This window comes from Ursus arctos, unplaced genomic scaffold, assembly GCF_023065955.2.
Source record: "Ursus arctos isolate Adak ecotype North America unplaced genomic scaffold, UrsArc2.0 scaffold_16, whole genome shotgun sequence".
NCBI lineage: Eukaryota > Metazoa > Chordata > Mammalia > Carnivora > Ursidae > Ursus > Ursus arctos.
In genome coordinates this window covers 18,059,996-18,084,627 of record NW_026622830.1, presented here as the reverse complement: position 1 = coordinate 18,084,627, position 24,632 = coordinate 18,059,996, and the positions used below count along the sequence as shown (strand labels likewise).

Sequence of the window (24,632 nt, the reverse complement as noted above, 5' to 3'; positions counted from 1 at the left end):
GGTGCTGCGATACACGCTTGATATGCACCATCACAGTTACGTCTCATGATAATCCTAAGGGCTGGTTTTACTGTCATCCCCATTGTACATTTGAGGAAACTTCAAAAACAAAAACAAACCCCCACAAGAAAACTAACTTGCTCAGTCACTGAGCAGGTGAGTTGAACTGAGACCCACTTGACTCAAAGTCCACATTCTTAACCAGTTTGCTGTATGGCCTACATATTGCAGCCTACACTTCAATGCAGGAGGATGAAAAGACTGCCCTAAAAACTTAAAATAGAAAATTAAAGATAAATAAGAGACACCGGTAAATTTAGGAAGCTGATAACTCTAGTGGAAGCTGGCAGGAACTCTAGGCACTGACATGGTTTTGGTAAACCAGTGCACTCAGATCTGTACTGGGTACTCAGAAGTCTGGACATGTGGGTGAGGGGATGGACGAAGCACAGGATTTGGAGTCAGGGGACAAGGTAGAGATTCAATTAAACAGGAGCTGCCAAAACCCCCATCGCCACATATGTGAACAATTAATGCTGAAGGCACAGAGGACACCCCAGCCATCAGAGACGAGCTGGATGCCCATGGACTGAGGGAGGCAGGGAATCCACACAGCTTTAAGGACGAGGAGAGATCAATAAATGCGATGCGAGAGCTCAACTGTCACCCATGGAAAAAATTCCCATTCAATCGTAGTATTTTGCCAGCTATGATACAACAACAGTTTTAGAAACTGTGCAGGATGACTGGGACACTAATTCTCACTTCTGTTGTTCAGTTTTGAGGGAGTGCTCTCAACACAAAACTAAAGATCCATCCCATTATGTGAGTTCTTTTAAACTGTTCCTCACCCCCTCTCTTCTGAGCCAGATCCCTTGGCTATGCCCTCACCCCTGTACGAGAATATGGCATGAAATTAAACGGGAACAAAACCAAACTGACAGCTGGAGAGGCAACGAGGCTGGAGAACAAAGAAAATCTTGAGGACTAGTAAGTCTGAATGAAGAAATCAGACATCAAAAAATTTTCCACACCACACATCAGTGCAGCAATTAACCCTCTATGCCAACTATATTTTGAACAAAGTCCCTAGGAGTTTATGTGGCTCATCAAACTGTAATTCTCAGTCACTGTCAAATTTCAACAAGAAGCAGGTGGCAGTCTGGAAAACCTGTGTGCTTTGTTTTAGGGAGGGGGGCGGTGGCGCGTTTTTGGCACAACAGGAAGTGCTGACCTCAGAAGGCCTGAAGGGAAATGAAAAGCTTTCTCATCTCTCAGCAATAACTAGCTGGAAAACGTAAAGAATTAAACAAATAAAATCCCATTCACAATAGCCATACACATACAGAATACTTAGGAATAGGCTCAGAGTCAGACATATGCAGGACTCGGCAACATGACTCCAGGTGCCATGTTGGCTGGTTCACCATGACCCTAACACCTACAACGTTCTAGCACAAGGCAGGTACTTCATAAATATTTACTAAATCAGCAGTGTATATAAAAGACCTGAATACGTGCAGTCAGTATCAGGTTCTCCAGTTTTACAAAGATATCAGTCCTGTCCTACTAAATGTGGAAAAGCCAATCAAAATCCCAACAAATGGATATATATGCATAAATACAAATATGCATAGGTGTGTATACACATACACTTATATGGATATATATTTTTACTGTAGTCAGGGACAGATTAAAAAAGAACAATTCTGAAGTTTATCCACAATAATACATGAGCAAAGGAATAGAAATACTGATCAAAAGAATACGAAAGGTAAACACATACCAGCATAGATAATAAGTATATTTTATGGACAATGTTTTATTTGAATGGAGGAAAAGATGTACTATTTAATAAACAAAAAATCAGACACCTTTGGAAATAAATTAGATCACCATTATATGCCATTTACCAAAATTACAGAAAGACTAAAGATTCAAATGTAAAATTAAAAAGAAAAAAATCAAAAAAATCCAGTTAAAGATTCTCAGGTGAGAAATAACCTAACTCAAGGGATGCTTGGCTGGCTCAGTCGGTTAAACATCTGACTCTTGATCTCAGGGTCGTGAGTTCAAGCCCCGTGTGGGGCTCACATGGAGCCCACTCTAGAAAAAGGAAGAAAAGAGAAAAGAAGAGAACGAAAAAGAAAGAAAGAATTCAATACTGCAGAATATCCAAAGGGATGAGGCATTGGTGGCACCAGGTAACACTGAAAATGGGGATGCGCAGAGTCTAAAACAGAGGAACGGGTTGGCTATCTGGGAAAGTGTCAGCCTATAGATCACCCGCCCCAGCCTTGACGAGGGTAAAAGAGAAGACCTGCACTGTGATCTACCCCAGGAGATACGAACCACAGTTATTTCTCTCCAGCCCTTCTCCACAATCGATTCCCAGTACAATCAAGTTCCCAACCCCTAGGCACAAGAGAGGAAGAGAGACACCCTGAAATATAGACACAGGACGTTCCCCAGCTCAATGGATAATGTTCACACACAGGAGGAAAGCCTCTGACTTGAGTCACAGGGGCTCTGCTTCTAGTACGGAGTGGGAAGGTCCTCACACACCAACCCTCTAGCAAGCAACAACCACAAAATGGACAAAACACAAAAAAAACAAAACAAAAAACCCACGAATGAAGAGAAAAACCAATCTGAGGGCACTGGAGAGTTGAGGAAAGAAGGCAGATTTTGGAGAGGAACAGAAATTTGCAGTTCTGGCCAGAGGGGAAGCCACCGCCATGGCGACAGGGGTATAGAGCAGCTACAGATCTGACAAGAAGACACTGTCTTTAGGACCAGAAGCACCACAGGAAGGAGTCTGGGACAACCAGGACCGCCAGAGGGTGAGAAGGGATCCGTAGAAAGTAGAGACACGGAGACAGTGAACCCCAAACTCCGTCTATAGACTACTGACGACTTCCTGACCTCTCCAATTCACACACACTTGGGGAGACTGAAGGCAGCCTCAGCTCAGCCCGGAGCTGTTGCTGACCAGACACTGACAGGAAGTGCATTCTGAGTCTCACCTAGTTAACTGCCTCCAAATGAAACTTGCCATCTTCACAGCCACAGAACAGAATCCTGATCTCCACAACAAAATACAATGTTCAGGGGAAACCCCAAAATTATGCAACAAAATTGTGTGAAGAAACAGGAGAAATGTGACCCATTATTAAGGGAAAAGACAATCAACAGGTGTCACATCTAAAATGTTATAATTAGAGCAGCTATTATAATTATGCTCAGTGAAGGAATGTATGTAATAAAGAAAAGACAGGAAATCACAGCAAAGGAACACAAAAGTAAGAATCACATGGATAGCTTAGAACTAGAATACATTCTCTAAAATATGGAAAGCACTGAATGGGGTAATACGCACGGTGGAAATGACTGAGAAAAGAGTCAGAGTGCCGGAAGACAGATAAAACAGAAGATAAAAGAAAAAACACTGAAACAAATAAAAGAATAGAACCAATGGAAAGTGGAACAATACGAGAAGGTCAAACATACAGGTGATTGGAATCCCACAAAGAAACAAAAGAATGGGGCAAAAGGAAAAAAGAAACCGAAGGAATATTGACCAAGCACTTCAAAGTTGGACGAAAGATAAACACATACAAATTTAAGAGGCTCAGTGAAATCTGTACAGAATGAATGCCCCACATCACAGTAAACTGCTGAAAATCAAAAATTAAAATAAAATCTTAGTAAAACAACACACTACATACAGGGGAAAGAGGGACATAACTGACTGCAGACCTTCTTGTCAGAAACCACGGGGCCAGAACACAGTGGAGTAACATTTCAAAGTGCTGAAAGGAGAAAAAAGGCCAACCTAGAATTCTAACGTGAAAGGGATACAAGCAAACAAAAAGAAAAAAATCTGACTTGGAGAAAACAGACACTGTTGGAAGATTAAAAAAAAAACGAACACCTCTGTAATGATTCATCTCAGAAAGGCAGACAATGCACCTGTGAAACAACCAGGTGGATGCTACGAAAATTGAAAAATTAGAGAAGAAAATGTTCTGGGAAACTGCAAATATCATTATGTAATGAAAACCTAGGGGTTTAAGTGGGAGGACAGAGTACAAGAAAAAATTCCATCAGAGGGGTAGCAAAACAGTGAGATGGAAAGGAAAGAAAATCAGGTGACGGATCCAGAAGGTCTGACATATAAATAACAGGAGTTCCACAAAGAGAAAACAGAACAAAAGTTTTTAAATGGAACATAAAATACAAATTCCCCAGAACTGAAGAAACCCAGATTTCAGATGAGAAAGACCTGCTCAGTATCCAGTTCAATGGGTCCCATACAAAGGACAGTTCAGTGTTTAACTCCACGGCACTGGGACAAAGAGGATGAATCAAAGCTTCTGAACAGAAAAACATGTCACATACACAGACCAGGAAGCCCAAGGGCTTTGAACTTCTAAGCACCAACCATGGAAGCTGGAAGACAGTGGACCAAACCCTCAAAATTCTGTGAGGAAGTTATTTCTAACCTAGAATCCCAAACCCAGCCAAACTGTTACTCAAAAATGAGAGCAGACTGAAAACATTCCATGGAGTGTCCACATTCACTCATCATCCACCCTTCCTCAGAAGCTCCCTGAAGTCGTCCATGGCATCCACCAAGATTTCATTCAAGAGGGAAGGGAAGACACCCGTCAGTGTGATGACGGCAGGGAGAGCACAGGTGGCGGCGTGGACCAGGGGAGAAGAGCACCTGGCCGGAGAGGGCAGCGTGGGCGGCCCCACCAGAGGCGGCCCTGAGCAGATGCCGCGGACATGCCTGACCATAACAAGAGAGAGACTGAGACAACCAGGGTACATTCGGGAGCTGAAATTGTAAGGAAACAGAAAAACAGGCAATCAAATACAAAGATAATTTTTAGTTTCCCTGAAACTAAAAAAGAAAAAAAAAAATCATGTGAGAAAAAAAAATTGTGAACAGCATACTAGATGGCCGGGCTGTCGCTTAGCATTTGGGTAAATATGTGGCGGTGATGAGGGGCAATGAGAGAAGACAAATGAGCTCTTCCACAGTGGGAACAGGTAATACCTAAAACTAAAAATCATCAAGAAATGACAACTACTAATGTTACTGAAGTATAGCTATAAATACCCAAAGAAACAGCGCAGAAAGAGTTACAGTAATAGTTTCTGGGGCTGGGAAAACTGGGAATGGGTGGGAAGGGTGCTATCTGAAAGGCACTTTTTCGAAAGTCTAACAAAATAGTTTGGCTCTTTAAAATATGTGCGTGTATAACTTTGCTGGGAAAAAAAACTAAATTAAAAAGAGAAAAATAACAGGCCAGAAGAGCCCTGTTGGATACAGCTGGGGTGAAGAAACCATACCAAAAAAGTGTAAAGAAAATACTTAAGAATATTTATGTAAGTGTGTGTTTGAGAAATAGGGGAAGCCTTTTTAAGCCTATTAGTTTAAAGCATTTAACCTTAAATTTAAGCATAAATAAGCATCTAAGTTTATTGAAAGCTGTTTTGAGAATGAGTTTTGACTATTATAAAACTTGAAACTTCTAAAAATAAGATAAAAAAACAAAACCCATACCCATAAACAAAAAGTCAAAAACACCACTGGGGAAGTATTTATGCTATATTCTTAAGTAAACAAATCATTCTTATAATAAAAAGGCAAAGAGCAACAGAAAATGGAGGAAGAACAATGAATAAGCAGTTCAGGCACATAAAACTGGAAACAGCTAATATATATGGAAAATATTACTTTCATTCTTACTCAGAAATACAACTTTAAACAAGAGACCATAATTCTGGCTCACTGGATTAGCTAAAATTAAGTGGCAAAAACATTACTGGTCAGAGTACTGGGGTGGGGGGGGGGGAGCACTGATGAAAGGCATAAAAGTAACAATATCTTTCCAAAGGTGTTTTGGAAGTGAGTTATCAAGTGCTTTTAAAATTGTACATCAAAATTTATCCTAAGGAAGTAACTGGAAACATTCACAATAACCCTAAAGGCATAGCTACAGAGTTCCTTAAAATTCTGAAAAACTAGGAACAACCTATGAGACGGAGTATCATCAGAATTATGTTGTAGAAAAGGAGTAAAAAACAAAAACAAGATATAAAATAAAAAGGTGAACTACCAATTTAGAACGTAGAACATAAACAAATGGACAACAAAACTAAATGTTTGTATGCACAAAATGAAAAAGACAACCCCCCGAGTATGAGTGGGAGCGTGGAGGCAGTGGTGGGGTTACATATGCCTATATTTTCAAGAGAAATTTAATACTTAAATAATTTGAAAGCAAAATGAATAGATTAAGGATAAACAGCATAAAAGGGAGCTAAGTAGAGACATCTGTACTTAGTAAGAGTCTGTTAATTACACTGTTACTCATTTTGGGGGTTCTTTAACAAAAACAAACTGCAAACTAGTAGTTGTACATATTTTGATGAGTCGGATAATGTATTTATAAGAAGCAAGTGTTCTGGCAATGAGTTCCTAATCTACAGTGACTTCATAAAATATGAAACTGCTTTAACTAGTTTTGATTCACTCATTATACCTTCCTCAAAGAAAAAAATAATATAAGTCTCAAGAATTCTCTACCTAAAGACCTCCATATAGGACTCTGAGAAAATCTTTTATTGTCTAATTTGATTTTGGAGAATTATTTATGCAACATTAAATGTCAGCATATCCCATAGTTGAATCTGTCACTTCCTTCAATATTCCTTGTATAAATTACATGTTACAATAGCAAACAGAATTTTCAAGGATCAGAATATTTAAGACAACTGTGATTCGCTGTGATTACTTTATGGAACCAAAGCTTTCCTTTAAACTTAGCAGTGCCTAAACTAATAGTTTCTATGACCTTGAAAAGTCTTTTACCATTGCATAAATTCTTAAAAACCCATTCATCATCTTTGGATCATTGATGTATCCCAGTGACTGGAAACATAAGGTCCACTGTATAAAGTAACAAATGCAGTGCCCACATAGAATTCAAACAACCCATGTAACGTGATACCACAGACTTGTCACCTGTGCCAGTGATGGAACTTAGGCTCTGGGAATTCTAGGAGTATGAATAAGAAAACAGAATGGAATGCCATCGCTAGTGTATCATAAAACCTTAGAGGGTTTGCTGAGGAAGGACGTAAAGTATCCCCAATTCTTTTTTTGTAAGCTGTCAGCTTATACTCTTTAAGCAATTTGATACAGTGATGCTTTCCAGGATGTATTTCTCTCATCATTAAGGGAAAAAAAAAAAGAAGGAAAAAAAAAAGCAAATGCACTGCTATCTTAACCTTCTCTACTGTTCTGAATTCTGTTTCTTACAACTGAAGAGAATATAAATAAACATGTAGAATTTCCTTTTCAAGAAAGCAAGGGCTCCACATTATAGCCTGTGAAATTCACTTGAGGCAGTTCAGATTGGGCCTACTTGGTCACAGGATTTGACTCTGAATTTCAGTCAGTCTTTAGGTGGAGATTACTTTTCTCCATGTTTGAATGCTTTGTTGTTGATAAAGCATAATTTTTAGATGAATCAAAAAGGTGCCCCCAAAAGGACAGCCTGCAGCATCTGACGCGCAGCTCTGAGACAAGTTCTCACCTTCTCTGGATGAGGTAATCTTCCAGGATATCGAGACAGCGCACCATCTGGGAGAAGATGAGTACTTTGTGACCACCTGCAATCAGCTTAGGGAGCAGTTTATCAATCAGCACCAGCTTCCCCGCTGCTTGAATCATGGCCTGCAGCTGAAAGTCAGGGGCATCAGGGCTGTGGGTTTTTCGGAAATCTTCCAGAATTTTCTCCTCTGCCCCTGAAAAGAAATGGAACAAGACTATTCCTTGAACAAACTCTGAGGGTAAAAGCTGCTCTCTGCTCTACAGATCCTAAAAAAAAATGAAGTGAACCCCTAGATCCGACCAACAGTCCAGGGAGGCGATGCTGTGTGTGCACACCCGGTCTGTGCCATCAGCAGGGGGCTCTGCAGTGGCGGCAGGGCCACTGTGCAGAGAACACAGGTGCTCTGCTTTCCCGGGAAACCACCCCAAGTAAGAAAGAACTTTAGATACCAAGCTGCCTCATTCGAGTAAAGAAACCTCCACAGGAAGGTGACAAAAAGACACACCTCTTGACAACATAAAAACTAGCTACATTTTGATTTAAAATTTTATCAGAAGTTTTACTGTAAAAAAAGCTTCTGCATGTTCTCTGGTTAGTACGGTTAACTGTTAATTTACCTGCGGATTGCATCATGATCATTTACTCAGCTAAATAATACTACCCCGTTCCCAAGGGTATGATGTGGGCCAGACTGCAGGTGAATAAAGGGCAGCAGACTGATGAGTGCAGTCCGTCTTCTGATGGCAGAGAGTTGGCAGACAACTTAGCTCTGTGCACTCACTACTAGATGGCTTACCCAGATCCACCAACCTCTCTGAGCCTCAGTTTCATACATCAGAAAAAGGCGAGCACACATACATCCTACCATTTAATGGAACTCAATACATAGGACTGTTGGTTATCATTAGCTTTTGGCAGAGGCCCACGGCAGGCCTGAGTTGCTCCCTGCTTCCCCAACTCACCATTGATCAGGTAGGGATGGTTACAGCACTTTCTCAGCTCCATCATGGTGTTGATGAGATTGGGCATGTTGTGCTGATTTGCGCCCTTGGTCAGGAAGGAAAAGTTCTTCTCCAGAATGGCACGGTAGTACTTTTTCTGGATATTGGTCAGCTCTACTTCAATGATCGTCTCTTGTTTGGGAGCAAGGTTCTTTTCCACATCATCTTTTAGCCGCCGAAGCATCATGGGTTTTAGGATAGACTGCAGTTTCTTCACCTGTCCGGGGAAATGAGACCTGTTCATATCTGATTTTAATAGCTGATTACTGGGGTAGTCCAACCTTCACTACAGTCTCCTGAGCATCTGATCATAGTACTGTGGTAGTAGACTAAATGAAAGATCATGACTAATCCCTGAACATGGGGAGTTTATAATTGGACCTCAAGGAAAGAAGGGATCTGGTTTTAATTCCCAAGTAGTCACTGAGAACGTAGGTGGCAACCTTACAAGAGATAAAGAGAGAAAGATGTAAGAGACAGTACCTGCTCTCTAGGACAGTGAAAATAAATCCCTCTCGCTCTATCATGCACGCATGGTGCAGCAATGACCCGAGGACAACTTTAGCTATGTGAGGAGGGACAAGTGACACATTACAAAGGGGAGTCTTAGATGCTGAGAGAACAAAGTAAAAAGTAGAGGCAATCTGGGGATAGGTGAAATGTGTGAAGGGGGCTCAAAAGGGGTGAAAACTTCCAGTTACAAAATAAGTAAGTCCCGGGAATGTAATTTAGGCCATACTGACTACAGTTAATAATACTGTACATTTAAAAGCTGCTAAGAGAGGAGATCTTAAAAGTTCTCATCACCAGAGAAAAAAATCTGTAGCTCTGTATGTGACAGATGTTAATCAGACTTAGTATGGAGATCATTTCACAATATGTACCTACTATATGTGCATGGTATCATTATCATGCACACCTGAGACTATGTCAACCGTATCTCAGGTTTAAAAAAAAAAAAGTTGAGGGGCGCCTGGGTGGCTCAGTTGTTAAGCGTCTGCCTTCGGCTCAGGGCGTGATCCTAGCATTCTGGGATTGAGCCCCACATCAGGCTCCTCCGCTGGGAGCCTGCTTCTTCCTCTCCCACTCCCCCTGCTTGTGTTCCCTCTCTCGCTGGCTGTCTCTCTCTCTGTCAAATAAATAAATAAAATATTTAAAAAAACCCAAAAAACACGTAGAGGCAATCTGGAAGTGGACCCCTCCTACAGCTTCTAAGTAACGGCAGCAAACATGTCTGGAGTAGCAGCACGTAGAGAGTTCATGTTGTAAGACCATGTCTCCCATGCTATCATGCAAGCTGTCACATCAGGGGCACTTTGAACTGACAGTCTTTGCTATGATTTGTCTGTTCTTCTCCTAACAGCCCAGACCTGGACAGCAGATCTCTACTCACCTGCACTGGCAAGGTGACTTGCTCCCTCTCCCAAGAAGACAACGACAGACAAGGGATTCAAAATCAAGGTACCTGACTTGACCCTGAACTATAACATGATACCAGTAAGATTAATCCTGGTGGGAAAATAAAATAAGGAAGGGCAAGTGCAAAAGATCGAATTTCAAGTCATAAAGGGTTGTTTTAGGGCGCCTGGGTGGGTGGCTCAGTCAGTTAGGCGTTTGCCTTTGGCTCAGGTCATGGTCCAGGTGTCCTGGGACTGAGCCCCGTGTGGGGCTGCTTGCTTAGCGGGGAGCCTGCTTCTCCCTCTGCCCCTCCCCTCTTCTCCTGCTTTCTCTCTCACTCTCTTTCAAATAAATAAAATCTTTAAAAAAATGTTTTAAAAGGGGGTACATTCTGCATAAATAAGTTGTGTGCAGTGTCAATGCTTCCTGAAAAAAATATAAAGTGACTTGTAGACGGTGATTTAGTAGAGTTATCACAGCAGATTTTAAACAACGATGAATATGCTTTGCTTTGGAAGCTGATGCATTCTGGAACTTTTATTTCCTGTGATTTAAAATACAGACATTTGATGCCGTTTTGTGGTTTTCTCCTAACTAATCCCAATCTTAAATCTAACCCACTCATGGGACCTTGATTTACCAACCATGGTACTCAGGAATCTATCCCCCAAGTGGATTAGGAATTACCATATAAGATCCCAAAGAGAAAAGACACAACTAGGTAATTATGAAGATATGGACAAATGCCAATCTGCCACATGCTGGGTTCAGCTTTGCCCTTCACTTGGCTCATACCTTGAATCATTTAGAGTATACTATAAGCCAGACATTGTGCTGGTCAATACAACAAACACAACTTTGGAGAAGAGGTGGGCCTTGTCCTCAAGGAGGTCATTGTCTAGGAAGAAGAAAAAATGCATACCACAAAATAAGTGCAACGGGAGAAGAGGACACATTGCTAATGGTCCAAAAGTGCAGAGAGGGTTAGGAGCTGGCTTTTGAAAGATCAACAGATACTGCAAATGTAGAGAAGTAGAATGAAGTTCGATTATTCACTGCTCTCAAAGTCTGACTTGCCACAGAAGTAGAAACAAACAGACTTGAACCAGAGTGTACTCCTGACATCTGTTAGTGAAATTCCCAAACCTTCTCAGTCCCCCAGTTCTCTGAGCCAACCCACTCTCACACCATTGCTAGGTTAATTTAGCAGAACTAATTATGTCATTCCTGCAGTCAAAGCCTTGCATTACTTCCCTAATACCTCCCAAATCCTTCAAACCATCTTCTAAGACCTTCCCACAGTATAACCCTCTGGCCTCATACTCCACAATTCATCGATCCTGTTCCCAGCTCAACCAGACGACTCCTTACAACTGAATAAATTCCATAGCTGATTATGCCAGGTGTTTTTTCTCCTGCAAAGTAGACACCATCTTTTCTTTCTCCACAACTGAAAATATACCCACCTTTCAAAGTCCATTTCCAAACTGTTCTCTCTCCATGAAGGCTTTCCTGATTCCCAAACAGAGGTGAGTTTCTTTCTTCTAAAATCCCCAAATCTATTACTTGTTCTTCCTATGGCATTTAAACTTGTCTGGCTTATTTCTGTAATTTCTAGTCAAGATTTCTACCCACCACAGACAGATACTTATTAATGTTGGCTGTTCTGAATTAGCTTTTACTCCAATAAGCTAGACTCCGGGCCACATCTTTGAAAACCGAGGAAATCTAGTTGATTTGGACAAAACTGGACTTACCGACTATTCTAGTATATGACTGCCTTCTTCTCCTTACTATCTGTGTAGTTTGTTGTACTCAAGAAGACGAGCGTGAGAATGTGCTGCAGACTATGTTGGAGGAAGAATGAAGGAGGAAGAAAGCAGAGGAAGGCACCATGCTCCTGAGTTCAGGATGGAATGAAATCACTGACCTCGCACGTGAGATCAACGAAGGCAAGAAGCCTGATATGCTAACCTGGGATATTTTAGATGCTGATTCATTTATACCTCCAGAGTAAAAGGAACTCCTAATAATCAGTTTACCCTCCTCAACATAAACAAATTAAATAAAGGAGCTAATGCTCATTTTAGCAGGGATGTGAGAACCTACTAATGCCTGTCCTCACAATGACTTGTTCCGTCCTTGATGGTGAAGGTAATCATCACATTGTCTCCTCAATCTTTCAGGCCCCTATTTACCTGTTCCTCTGTTTTCAGATCTCCAAATTCCTCCAAGAAAGCAGTCTCTGAAGGAAACTGTGATGGCTCCAGAAAATTCAGCAAGCTGAAGAGCTCCTCCACAGAGTTCTGCAAGGGTGTCCCCGTGAGCAGCACTTTGTGTTCCTGCACAAATTAATAGTACGCAATAAGCAGTGCGAGCCACCACAACAGTATGCTTTTGAAGCCAGGGCATTCTGTGCTCACTTTCGGGCAATTCGGTTTGGCTATTATGGAAAGATAGGATGACACCGTTTCAGGTCAGGTATGGTCAACTAATAGATCAACCTTCCTTTCACATCACTGATTCCAGCAGCAATTTCACGTTAGTGAAAGCAACATCTATTCATTCATTCATTTTTCCTACCCTCTACATACTGGGCACTGTGCCAAGGCCATCATCCTTGGTACTGGATCATTCAGGGTTTTGGAAACAAGCTGAAACACCTTACGTTTTCAGGTCACAAATTTCATGGTATTTTAGACTTACCCTGGGTCCCTTGGGAATCTATGTGTGGCAAAGGTCAAATTGTTGACCCAGTTTGTAACAAAAAACCTTTTGATTCCTGCACTATCACAGATAGAGATGGCAGAAAGAAAACTGAGAATAAACAGACTACGCACAAGTAAGCAACATACAGAATGGCTACAGAATGCTTCCATAGTGCATAGGTGGAACCTGTGTCAATGTAAAGAGCTTGCTAGCTCTCACCAGGGCCATGAGCTTCAGACCCTCCAGAAGTTTGCAGTTCCTGTTCTTCAATCTGTGGGCTTCGTCAATTATCACACAGCTCCAGTGAATCTTTTTCAGCTCTGGGCAGTCTGCCAGGATCATCTCAAACGTTGTGATGACAACATGGAACTTGAAGACTCCTGAAAGGGGGTTTCCCTGAGGGTGACACAACGGAAGGTGAAGCTTTATGCCATGACTACAGAATTTGTCTAATGCGTTCCCAGCGGGGGCACAGGAGGCAGCAGTGTAAAATACTAGGCCTCGGTAAGAGAAGCCAGTAAGCACTGTCCTTCCTCCTTTGGAAAAGAGAGAATATAAGGATGAACCAGCTATTTAGACAAGAGAGAGCCCTCATTACATCAATGAAACAGAAGTAAGAGACACAGGCCCTCACAATGGTGAGACATATGAGCAAATATGGAAGATGCAGCAAGGAAGCTTTTTATTTATTAATTGTGACAGTAAGGAAAGCAGATGGGTATTGATTCACACATTCCCAGCTAGGACTGGTCTCAACCACACGGAGCCTGAATACCCAAGGAGACCTTCTTTGCTCCTTTTCAAATACGGTTAATTTCACCTTATAACTGGGGTCCCAGCACACGTTCAAAGTACTGTTCCTGATTCACCCGGGACAAGAGCTACCGGGCAGGACACATCTTCATCTTTTACCTATTTTAGTGTTGCTGTTAAAGAGCAGAGCTGCATCATGTTACAGCACATCTGAAATTTCTTCCAAGTGTCTCCTTTTGCTATTAATGAAATCCCTGGGGGAGAGCGCTGACTCTCTTCTGGTTGGATTCATTTAATTTTCACCTTGCTTGATTATAAAAACCAGTGGCCAGGACAAGCTTACAAGCATACTCAGTAAAGTGATTATAAGTAACAAAACCCCCAAAACCCCCACAGTCTATTGTGCTTTCAACAATTTAAATCCTGTCTTCTCTTTATCCTTCCCTGTCAAATGTGTTAACCTCCTCTCCAAGCTCCCTAAGAACTCATCCTCTGTACACTAATTCTTCCACTCACTTTTTTCACTGAGCATATAATAAGCCAGATAAAGTCTTCTGCATGTCAAAGCAACTTCATAAGCCAAGCAAGAAGCCAAGCTTTCAGTATCCTAAAAAGAGCCTCTGGCATATTTCAGAGAGTGAAAAGCATGCCCTACAAATCCTATGTTTTATCACAAACTAAACTACCAAGGAGAAGCAAGAAGTCTGCCCCAATAAATAGAAGACTCCACAAAGTCAGTCAACGGTAACCCAAGGTGCAGGGTATTAAAACTCTTGAGGGCAAGTGACAGGAAGGCTGTTCTGAACAATGACATCAGGCTGTCACCAGGTCTCTGAGACCTGTGCAAGGCTCACCTGTGCATCTCTGTACACCATCTCATACTGCTGGATCATCTGCCTGCTGATCTGGCTGCCATGGTACACAATGGCATTCATCTCTGTCCATGTCCGGAACTCCCGCTCCCAGTTTGTGATGGTGGAGAGGGGGGCGATGATGAGGAATGGGCCGTGGATTCCCCGGAGGAATATCTCTGAGAGAAATGTGATGGACTGGATGGTTTTCCCAAGGCCCATCTCATCAGCCAAAATACAGTTTTTTCTGCAGACAGTAAGAAATACAGATAATTCATCATCGATGTAAGAAAGCATAGAGGTTGGGTATAACTAAAAAGACACTTCAGAAGCACACTGTGACCTGTAAGGTCATCAGTGAAGGGCCTTATCAGCATTTCCCAGAGATGCAACTGAGGTAAGTTTTCATTATGATGATTCGCACCCTGCCTATTTCCCAAAAAGGAATTACAGCCACTTGAGAGAAAATACAGGAAAGACGCCCATATACTATAAAGTGAGACACAAGGAGAAAAAAAATATGCCTCAAACCTAAGCCAATTTCTGTACCTGACACACTTCATGGGAGCCAAGGCAAAAATAAAAAGTTGTGTGATTTTCATTGTCGTTATTTGTGTCATCGAGGGTGAACTTTTAACCCACACAATAAATTCCTTATCAGAGTAAAAATGTTGGTCTCTCCTGGTGATCCAGAATCCCAGACTGCACAGAGCTGGGACACTCGAAGGGTGTGGCCCCGCCAGTCTCACTCCTCACTGCAGAGTGGGCACTGGAAAGCTTAGGGGAGCAGCGCTCCAAGTCGCTCTATGAGTAAGTGGCACAGACTACGCTGGGTAGTATGTGTTCTCCACTACAGTATGCTGTCTTTAGAATTCATACTAGGAGTACACTCTAGGATGTTACAAAAATCTCAAACTTCATCTGTTTCATCAAGATTCTGATGGGAACTAAAGCACGAAGAGTCCAAAACTGAGTGGTACAGCCCCAATCTAGAATATCCAGGGCTCACGAACAAGTAGCAGAGGTGGGGCTACAATCCAGATCTGTTTCCTTTTGAGTCAATTTCTTCTAAAGACTTAGAGAAAACGATCTTTTGGATTTTGTTTCATCTAATTGGGCCTAACCTCTTGGCTAGAATGGCAAAGAAAAAAATAAGCATAAAGTCAACAATGTCCAAAGTCATTCCTTGTGGTTGGAGAATCACCTGATATAGATTCTTGGCATGCCTCATATACAAAGATTACCACCCTAAACCCATGGCTAGGTTGCACTCTCTCACCACCTTGCTAGCTACTGCTGCTCTAAGCAGGCTAAGGCGACATCTACCTCCAGGTACAAACACGTGGGAGGGTAACTGTCTGTGAACACAGCCCAGGCTCTGGTTCCTCACCTGTTATACCAGTTAAAAAGAAGCCAGTTCATCCCCTCCAGCTGGTACTCCCGGAGCTGGTTACTGTTCTTATACTCTCGAGACTTCTCCAGTTTCTGCCAGGAGTCTGAAGCAGGCCTCTCCTAGTGTAGGAAGGCAGACAGAACAAAACACACAGAGAATGATGTTTGAGTTGCATAACATGAACAGGGACACAGGATAATAATGGGGAAGGTGGCAAATCTCAAAACACTGTCCTAAAGCTGGCTGGCTTCAAGCTGCAGTTACTATGATCTGACTAAGGTATACATATGTATACACACACACACACACGCCTAATATAAGGCAAGCCCCTACATTTTCTAGATTTCACCAGATTAAACTAAGAACACCTCTATAAAATTCGCAAGTAATTAAAAAAAAAGAGAAACAGACACCCCTACAACCTTGGTAAGTGTTACACTGTTTTACCCAGACTCCTGGATGCCACTCCCACTTACACTTCCAACTCCCTACAAACCAATAGTAGTCAGGTGTTTTGGCTTCTATAGATAATTTTTCTTTGTTATTTCTTTGTGCATGTGGTAGCAGCTCAGGAAAGTACAGTGGGTCAAATATTTTCTTGATTAGCTCCTAGAGTCAGTATAAGGCAAAAAGCCTGTAAAAGCAAAACTGCAATTTCCTTAAATACCCCATAAACATATTTTCCTGTATGAAATACTGATTTCCAAATATAATTTATCTTTTCTGTACTGAAGGAAACGTCATATTTATCACATTCCAATATACCATTCCAATATAGAATTTTTGAGATAAAATTTCAAAATTTGCATTTTAAGTGAGAGAACAAATAAATCAGAAACAAAGAGACAAGTGTGAAGTAATACTGTGGTTCACTGAGAGATGAAAACAGCAGCATCGCAATATCAAAGAAGTAAAGAAAAGTGAAATTGCCTGAAAACACTTGAGAATTCATATTCTTGCCAAATGCAGGTAGTCAGTCTGAGTCAGGCTGACAGAGTAAGAATCCTGATTACTTAGAGATAATAACTTACAATTAGCTTCAGAATGGAAATGCTCTCTACACTCTGCCCCCACAAGAGTTTGTCCCTGCCTTGTGCCACACATCCCTATTAGTGTGATGCCACGTGTGTCCACGCACACACATGCCTCTCTCGTTAACCTGTGAGCTCCTGGGGGCTGGGCGTGCACCTTCTTTCTTATTATATGTCACTCAAGACTCAGCCAACAGCAGATGTTTAACAGTGACTGATGAATTAACAACAGACAACAGCTGTAGGAGAGGGTTGAAAGAGAAACTTATTAACTAGTCATACAGACGAAACACCATTAAAAACTATGTAGATTTCTAATCACAGTTCTGCACCTCAAGATTCCTCCATACACTTCACATGCCAAAAAACAAAAACAAAACACTGCTTTTGAGTAGACTCTGACAGAGATCAAAGTTCAATGTCAAGCTCTTGTCTCCTGAGTCTTGACTTTCCAGGGATGTAAAAACAACAAATAAGGAATTGGATAAGGGTTCTTCATATAAAAGCGGTGACTTTTAAAAAATAGAAACATATCATTCCGGTCTATAGCCATATTCAACAACTCTGATTCTCTTCCCAAGTGAGTCACATCTTAACTAGGCTCTCCTAATTCTACATCTTTTTAATTATTGACACTCTATATACAACTACTTGTCAGGTACCCTGGGACATTTATACAGCTTGGTGGGAATAATCCAGAATCAGAAAAACAAACTGAGTAAATAAATATATATTGAAAACCTATGTTCTCTCTGTGAATCCCAGGGATCTATAGATAGAAGATCGTCCTTCCCCTTAAGAATATTCCAGGTGAGCAAAGGCAGAGGATAAAAACAAAGAAAAAAGATCACTGACGGAGCAAGAGGTAATAGGAAACAAGAAAGATACTACCAATTTATTGAGCCTCTTTCCCATGCCAAGCATTTCTTACACGCTCTATCTTACTGACTCCATAGAGCACCATATACCAAGAAATCGAAGCTCATATTCAAGGTTCTTAAATGTCACACACATCAAAATAGAGCCTAGACCAAATGTTGACCAGAGTGCTAGCAAAGTCTGATTTGGGGAGAAAAACGCACTGAATTCCCAGTTCAATGGAGAGTAGCCAAGGTTAAGACACCAACAAAGACCACTTCTGAGCACAGGCCCACAGACATCCAGGATTGCCAAGGTCATAAAGTGACCTGTTACAAGAGGTGCCAAACAGGGATACATTACCACATGTTTAATTTCAGGGAGAACTTGAAGAGACTCAAATTCTTTAACTTTTGCAGGATCTACGTCTTCCTCTAGCTCCCACGTGCTTTCTTCATAAGGCAGCGAGCACCACTTCACCAGGTAATGCGTCACCTCCTGGTGGGAAACAGGAGAGAAGTCTATGTTCTACTAGGTTAAAGGAGTCAATCATACTCTGGCCAGCCTCTGAAAAACCCACCCTATCACACATAAATGCCATTAAAACAAAGACCACACGTTAACAAAACAAGCAAAATACACACTAAGAAGGGAAGGCTCTTTAGGGGAGCCACAATGACGAAACACCCACCTCTCCTGTCTCTGCGTCTTTGGTGTGGGCCACCTCCAGGACGCGGTCAACTTCTACATAGTCTGGGTTGAACAGGTCTTCGTCAGGCTGGTGCAGACAAAGGAGAGGGGTTAGAAACCAACATCCAGGGGTTCACCTGTACGTGACCCCCTACTCTGGGCTTATCAGGGAGCGCAGAATAGAAGGAGTAGCTTGAGAATAAGAGTCACAGCACAGGCATTTCTTCACTTCCCCAAATCCTGCTCTCCATGACTGAATTTTTAGGTTACATCACGGCCAGAGTAAGACTCTCCTAATGGTCATTATAGTACTGCACAAAACACAGCACAAGGATTCCCTTTTTCTTACTGCTTCTCGTTCCAAAGATAACCCTTGGAAACCCAGAATTTGTTCCTTTTTCTTCTATATCGCAACAATAGTAGCAAACATTAAGAGACACGAGGGGAGCTTCTGGCGGACTGATAATGTTCTATTTCCTGATCTACGTGGTGGCTACGCAGGTGTGTTTATTTTGTAAGAATTCACTGAGCTGCACGCTTAGGATTTGTTTACCTTCGTGTACATTATGCTTTCCAAAAAAGTGTACTTACGAAATAATCATAAGCATCACATGGAAATATTTAACCTGTGTCCAGGGTGATGCTAAGTGCTCTAAGTCTCAGAATTACTTTATGGACTAGATACAATAATTATTTTACAGATGAGGAAACTGACTCAGAGAGGTTAAATAAGTAATATGACCAAAGCCACAGAGCTGTGTGAACTGGAAGGTTTACCCAGGTCTTTCTTACCCAGAAGCCCTCCTCCCAGACTGCTAGAATGTTCTTATTGCCCCTTTGGTTGGAAGGCACTTTAGGGGCTATCTAGTTTCATCTTCAACACAGGAATGCTTTTTATAACATCCCTGGCAACCCTCCCTCAGATTCCATTATTCCGTTTGGGAATTTACTACCCTCTAAGACCTGATCCACTGCCCAGACAGCTTTACCTCTGCCTGCTCAGTGGCAGCATCATGATCTTTATCTTTATCGTATTAAATTATAGCCACGTTTCCTTCCTGGAACTGGGGCTCACTGGTACGACTGCTTCCTCTTCAGCAGCCGTAACTAAGTTCATTCTCCGTCTATGCTGGCTCTTCAACAAGTTCCACCCGATCTGGGTGAAACTACTCAAGGTGTTCGACAGTTCTTGGGGGCCCAAGTTTCCAGATCCCTTCGTGATGTAGAGAGCTAGCACTTATGAACAGTGGCCATGGGCCACCGTGCTAAGCACTTCTATAAGCCCTGTGTCATTTAATCCTCACAGGTGTTCTGTCAGGCTGATACTATTAGGAGTCCTGCTTTACACGGAAGATACTGGGTCCGAAGGAGCTTATGCAAGTGGCCCAAGGGCACTGAATTGTGTGTGTGTGTGTGTGTGTGGTGGTGGTGGTGGTGGTGGTGGTGGGGTTGGGGCGGGGCGGGGGGATGCAGGAGCTAAACCCGCAGCCTGGGAGGTTGGCTGCAGAGCCCAGGCTCCTAGCACCACGCAGTCCCATTTCCATGTTTGCTGAGAAGCACTCAGCTGTGCTTCCTTTACCGGCCTGACAGTCCTGCAGCTGCACTCAGACCCACCAAGTCCCTGCTGAACCTGATACTCAAATGAACACAACACTCGGGAATGTTCTAAGATTACGGTTACTTCTTAGGCAGCTGCACACGCTCCTCCTGACCAACCGGAAACTTGTCATTTAACGGGCACTATCTTTTTCCCTAGAACTGCTAGTCAGTCATTTTCCCCAGTCCAAAGTTACAAAGATTCAAAAACTACAAATGTGTGACATTACATATACTGACTGCCATTCCATTTCATTCATCCTAGCCTGTCCAGTAAACCTGAACTCTGATTCTCTCATCTATTCTCCCAGCATGAGGTCTGGTTTCCAGGGGCCCAAGTGTAGACGGCCTTGACCCCTGCAGAGGGCGGGGAGCCTCTGCCTCTCGCGCCTGAGTCTCTTCCACAGGTGCCCCTGCCCACCTCATAACGCAGCTGGAAATAGTGGATATGAAGAAGCTCTATCCAAAACTAAGCTATTACTGATCTCATAAGAATATTACTTATCCAAGTCATTAATAAAAATGTTGAACAGGTCAAGACTGAAGACAGTATTACAGGAACCACTCCCCACTCTTCCTCCTCCTCAATCTCAGGATCTCCTCCAGTCTTTTCAAAAGCCTTTCCTTCCACAAGAGTTATGCGCTCCTGGTACATTTTTTTCTATACACTGTAACATAGCTTCAGCTCTCTATTCCCAACCCAGTAAAAAAAAAATCACTCCCTTGGGAATAAAGCAGAAAAAAGACACATGGGGCTTTGTAGGCTACATGAAGCGCTGTGGACTTTATTTCAAGAAAATGTGAAGCGCTGAAGGGTCTGGAGCAGGCATAGAGCATAAGGCAAACCCGGTCCCTCACCAGGGAGCAGCCAAATAATTACTGAGCACTGACCCTGTGCCTGGCACCAAGGACAGAAATACAAGGAAGACATGTCCCCGTCTGTCTCATAGGGCTTAAAATGGAAGAAAGAGATATGTAAACACGTTACTACACTGAAAAGACTTGCTAAAATAAAGGTGCAAATAAAATGTTCCAAGAACAGAGGGAGAGTGTCCAGTGGGGCCTCAAGACGGTCTTCCAATTCTACTTGTCGTCTTCTTTCCCCAGTTCTCTATGACAAGAACAACGCCACGAGAGTTTTCACATTCTTTAAAACAATCCGGAGAGGGCTGGGGCCAAATACTAAGGCCAAAGATGAAGGCCCCCACCCCGGGATGAGAAGAACGCTTACTGACATCATCCTAAAGTAATTTTCTGTCACTTGAGGAACAGGCACACCACGTGACGAATAAGTTGGTTAAGCAGTGCAGCAATGTAGTACAGTCTGACGGCACCCGAGTGCACTCTGGAGACGAGCGCTTGCAACTAGATTTTAAGAATAATTTTTATGGCTTCTTTTCTTTTAAGTTATCTGTATAAACTTTTAAAACTACATGCTATATAGAAAAGAAAAAATGAAAGTCGCCATGATCCCATCAACCAGAGAAGTGACACCCGCATTTTCATGTATATTCAAGACATTTTCCACATATTATTAGGGTGCCTCTTTTCTCCTGCACTCCCCCCAAAATGGAACTGCCCCCCGCACTGAAAAAGGCTGACATATAGCACCACAGCCTCTTTCTGTGTCATTAACAACTGTTCTCCCATATCACTTTTACCAGAGCACAGTACTCTGTTTTGTGGGATGTACACATAATTTAACAAACGCCTGTTATCTAACAGTGTGTGTGTTTGCAATTTTTCACCAATGTAAATGACTGAATGTCACAGCTAACTCTGTACCAGGACTCAACAATTTCCTTAAAACACATGGCAGAATTAGAATTGCTGGGACAAAGGATGTGAACATTTTGAGATATTTCACATCTGCTGCCATTCGTCTCTTCTGACAGGTCGTACTAGGTTCTGGTCCCCCCGCTAGATATAAGACTGTCTCTGCCCTACATCCTCACCAGCAATGAGTAATACTTATTTTTAAAACCTTCAAATATTTGGTAAGTAAAAACTAGAAAATTCCTATTTTAATTTGCATTTTTTTGACTACTGGTGAAAGTGACCACATTTTTGTATGGTTAATAAGCATTTCTTATCAATAACATTATTTGTCGTGTGCATGTATGTGTGTATAAATACAAACGGGAAGGTTCTCATACTGGGTAAGAAGAATGTATGCCACATATATACATATGTGTATAAGTATATATTTAAGAAATACGTGTATGTATGTAATGCATGTATTTCCTAATTATTTACTTTAAGATTTGTTTAGTAGTATTTTCTAATATAGATTCATTTAATGCCCAAATCTAAAATAGATTCATTTAATGCTCAAATCCATCAATCCTTCCTCTCACCATAGGGACCATACTTAGGAATACCCAAGCTTATATAAATTTCCTTATTTATTTACTCTCTAATATTTTACTCTCTAATATATTTAATAATAGTTTTTTATTTTTTACATTCAAAGTTTACATCTTTTTGGATTTCTGTTTTGGGGAGTGGGGGGAGGAGGGAATGAAGGTTTTGTGCACATTTCTCTTGCCCTAGCTATTTATAGATATTCTGACCAAGACGCACGTTCTTATGAGTTGTCAGTTTGTAAGGCTCAACCCTTATAACTTGGTGGATAATTTTTTCCCTTTGGCTTAAATCTGGACTGGTTTTGCTGCAGATCAGTGCACATTTAGCAATGAGACTTAAGCAATGGATCTGCACAGGACTTCGACTTCAAGAAACTTAAACTCAGCATTCACTACTGCAAGAAAAGCAACGGTTAAGTTAGTTGGTAAATACTGCTTCACCTCAGTAAAAATGTGCTTCATCTGGGCTTGTTTATTCCTAAATCGCTTGATCTTCTGTGCGATGCGAGGATCCTTTTCCAGCTCTTCCATTGTGGCCCATTTACAATGTAAGTAGGAACTATCCAAAGACACATAAATGTGAGACAAGTGCAAACTACCAAATCACTGAGCTTTAAAGTGTTTCAGTAAACAGGGTGACCATCTAATCCAGAAGGTGTGGTTTGTAGTGAAACTGCTAGAGACTGGGCTCAGAAGGGCCTTGCGCTAAGGGCAAAACTAGACATGAAACAGTGCAGGGATTCCACACGACCGGTCCTTCTGCAGCTTCTACAGGAACTGCCTCAGAGCACAGGCAGGGCAGCATGGGCAGGTTATCATTAATACACATCAGGTTAAGTGGGCACGTAGCAGAGAAAGAAAGAAAAATGCAAGAGCTATAGGACCATGGTTCTCCAACCTGGGTGCAAATGAGATGGCACAGGGAGGTTTTAATAAAGCACCGATCCTTGGGACCGACTCCCAGGGTCTGAGTCAGCTGGTCCTGAGTGGAGCGAGGGCTTCTCTGGTGACTGTCTGTGTAGCCAAAGGTGAGCACCACTATCTAAGGTGAACTTGGAGTCAACTGAGATCTGTGGATCAGGCCTCAGGGGCCATTCTTGGAAAACACAGAGGATGATGTGATGAGGGAAAGGGAATTTTATTCATATAAATCCAAACACAAATAATATAGGAAAAAGACGTACAAATTTCTATACTTAACGTAGAATAGCTCCAAGTCGAATGGGGGCTCTCCCGGGTGAACCTGTAACCAATAGCAAGGAGTTAACAGCCCAGACCCCTCAGATCATCCTTATACAGCACAAGAAAACAGGTAAATCAACACCCCTCCCTGGTTTTAGTACAGGTTTCTTGAGGATGTTCTCATTTTCCCAAGTCTTTTCCTGACAGCTACTGAGCAGCTTTCCCAAAGGATGAATCCACAACTAGCTAGAAGGCAAAAAATAAATTATCCTCCTGGTGTCCTTTCAGGGTCCAGGCTGGGACAGCACTCAGCTGAGAAACTCAAACTGGCCCAGGGCTCTGAGAGCTGTCAGGACCATGCAAGTGAAAACCTGGGTCTCTGGCATGCCCCCCAACAACCACCCTGAAACATCCGTGGTGTTCACTCTCAAAGTAAGGAAGTGTGTTCTCATAAATACTTGAAGGTAAAACTGTGTCCTCACCAGCACACATACCCCTCACCCCAAGCATGCTCTCTAGAGGATCCCTACAATGGCCCCAACGTGTCTGAAGAACCCCCCCTCCCCGCCAAAGGTTTTCAACAGGACTCTTTCCATGTCTTCCTTCTGGCCCCCTGAGGACTTTCCATGGGCTACAGCAACTAAGGGACAAATACCTTTTGCTACGATCACTATGGAGGAAAAAAATTATTGGGGCTCTACTCTCAAATATTTAAGAATTTTACGATCTAAAATCTTCCATGGGGGTGAAAAGTCAGACAATGTTCTTGCCTAGCTCTCACTCTGGCCAGTCACGACCATTCCAGGTTCTTTAGCCAAATACCTCTTCACAGAGGGTATAACCTGTGCTAGTGAAAGAAAAACTGGCACATGAGCCACCAACCTCCTGGACGGTCTTAGATGCCAGGATCTTCTCAATGATGTTTGCGTCATCTTCTGGAGGCTCCTGGAGACAGAAAAGTTAAAAAGATGGAAAATTACTGGCACCACAGAATCCAAGAAATAATCCTATAAGAAATACTACAGCAGATACTACTTTGCCTGAAAGCTCACCTGTGAGCACTGAGGCCTCCCTCCTATCGGTCCACAGAGTGCTCAAAAGATCATAAACATTCTAACCTCTGGGCACAACCCTAACACCTTCCCCTTCCACGTGAGCAGAGAAGTTACTCTG

General features: G+C 42.2%; 1 protein-coding gene across 6 annotated transcripts in view; it reads right to left on the bottom strand.

The window, feature by feature from the left end:
• CHD6 (chromodomain helicase DNA binding protein 6) overlaps positions 1-24,632 on the bottom strand; it is a 191,599-nt gene that overhangs the window by 73,084 nt on the left and 93,883 nt on the right. For all 6 annotated transcript variants that reach the window (XM_048222088.2, XM_026503520.4, XM_048222089.2 and 3 more), the window contains exons 6-16: positions 24,342-24,404; positions 23,462-23,520; positions 22,719-22,836; positions 18,317-18,403; positions 17,989-18,123; positions 15,734-15,855; positions 14,347-14,590; positions 12,959-13,135; positions 12,229-12,372; positions 8,594-8,849; positions 7,614-7,824 (exon numbers count right to left, since the gene is read on the bottom strand). In XM_048222088.2, coding sequence (XP_048078045.1) covers positions 7,614-7,824; positions 8,594-8,849; positions 12,229-12,372; positions 12,959-13,135; positions 14,347-14,590; positions 15,734-15,855; positions 17,989-18,123; positions 18,317-18,403; positions 22,719-22,836; positions 23,462-23,520; positions 24,342-24,404 — 1,616 coding nt within the window. The remainder of the gene's footprint in view (positions 1-7,613; positions 7,825-8,593; positions 8,850-12,228; positions 12,373-12,958; positions 13,136-14,346; positions 14,591-15,733; positions 15,856-17,988; positions 18,124-18,316; positions 18,404-22,718; positions 22,837-23,461; positions 23,521-24,341; positions 24,405-24,632) is intronic.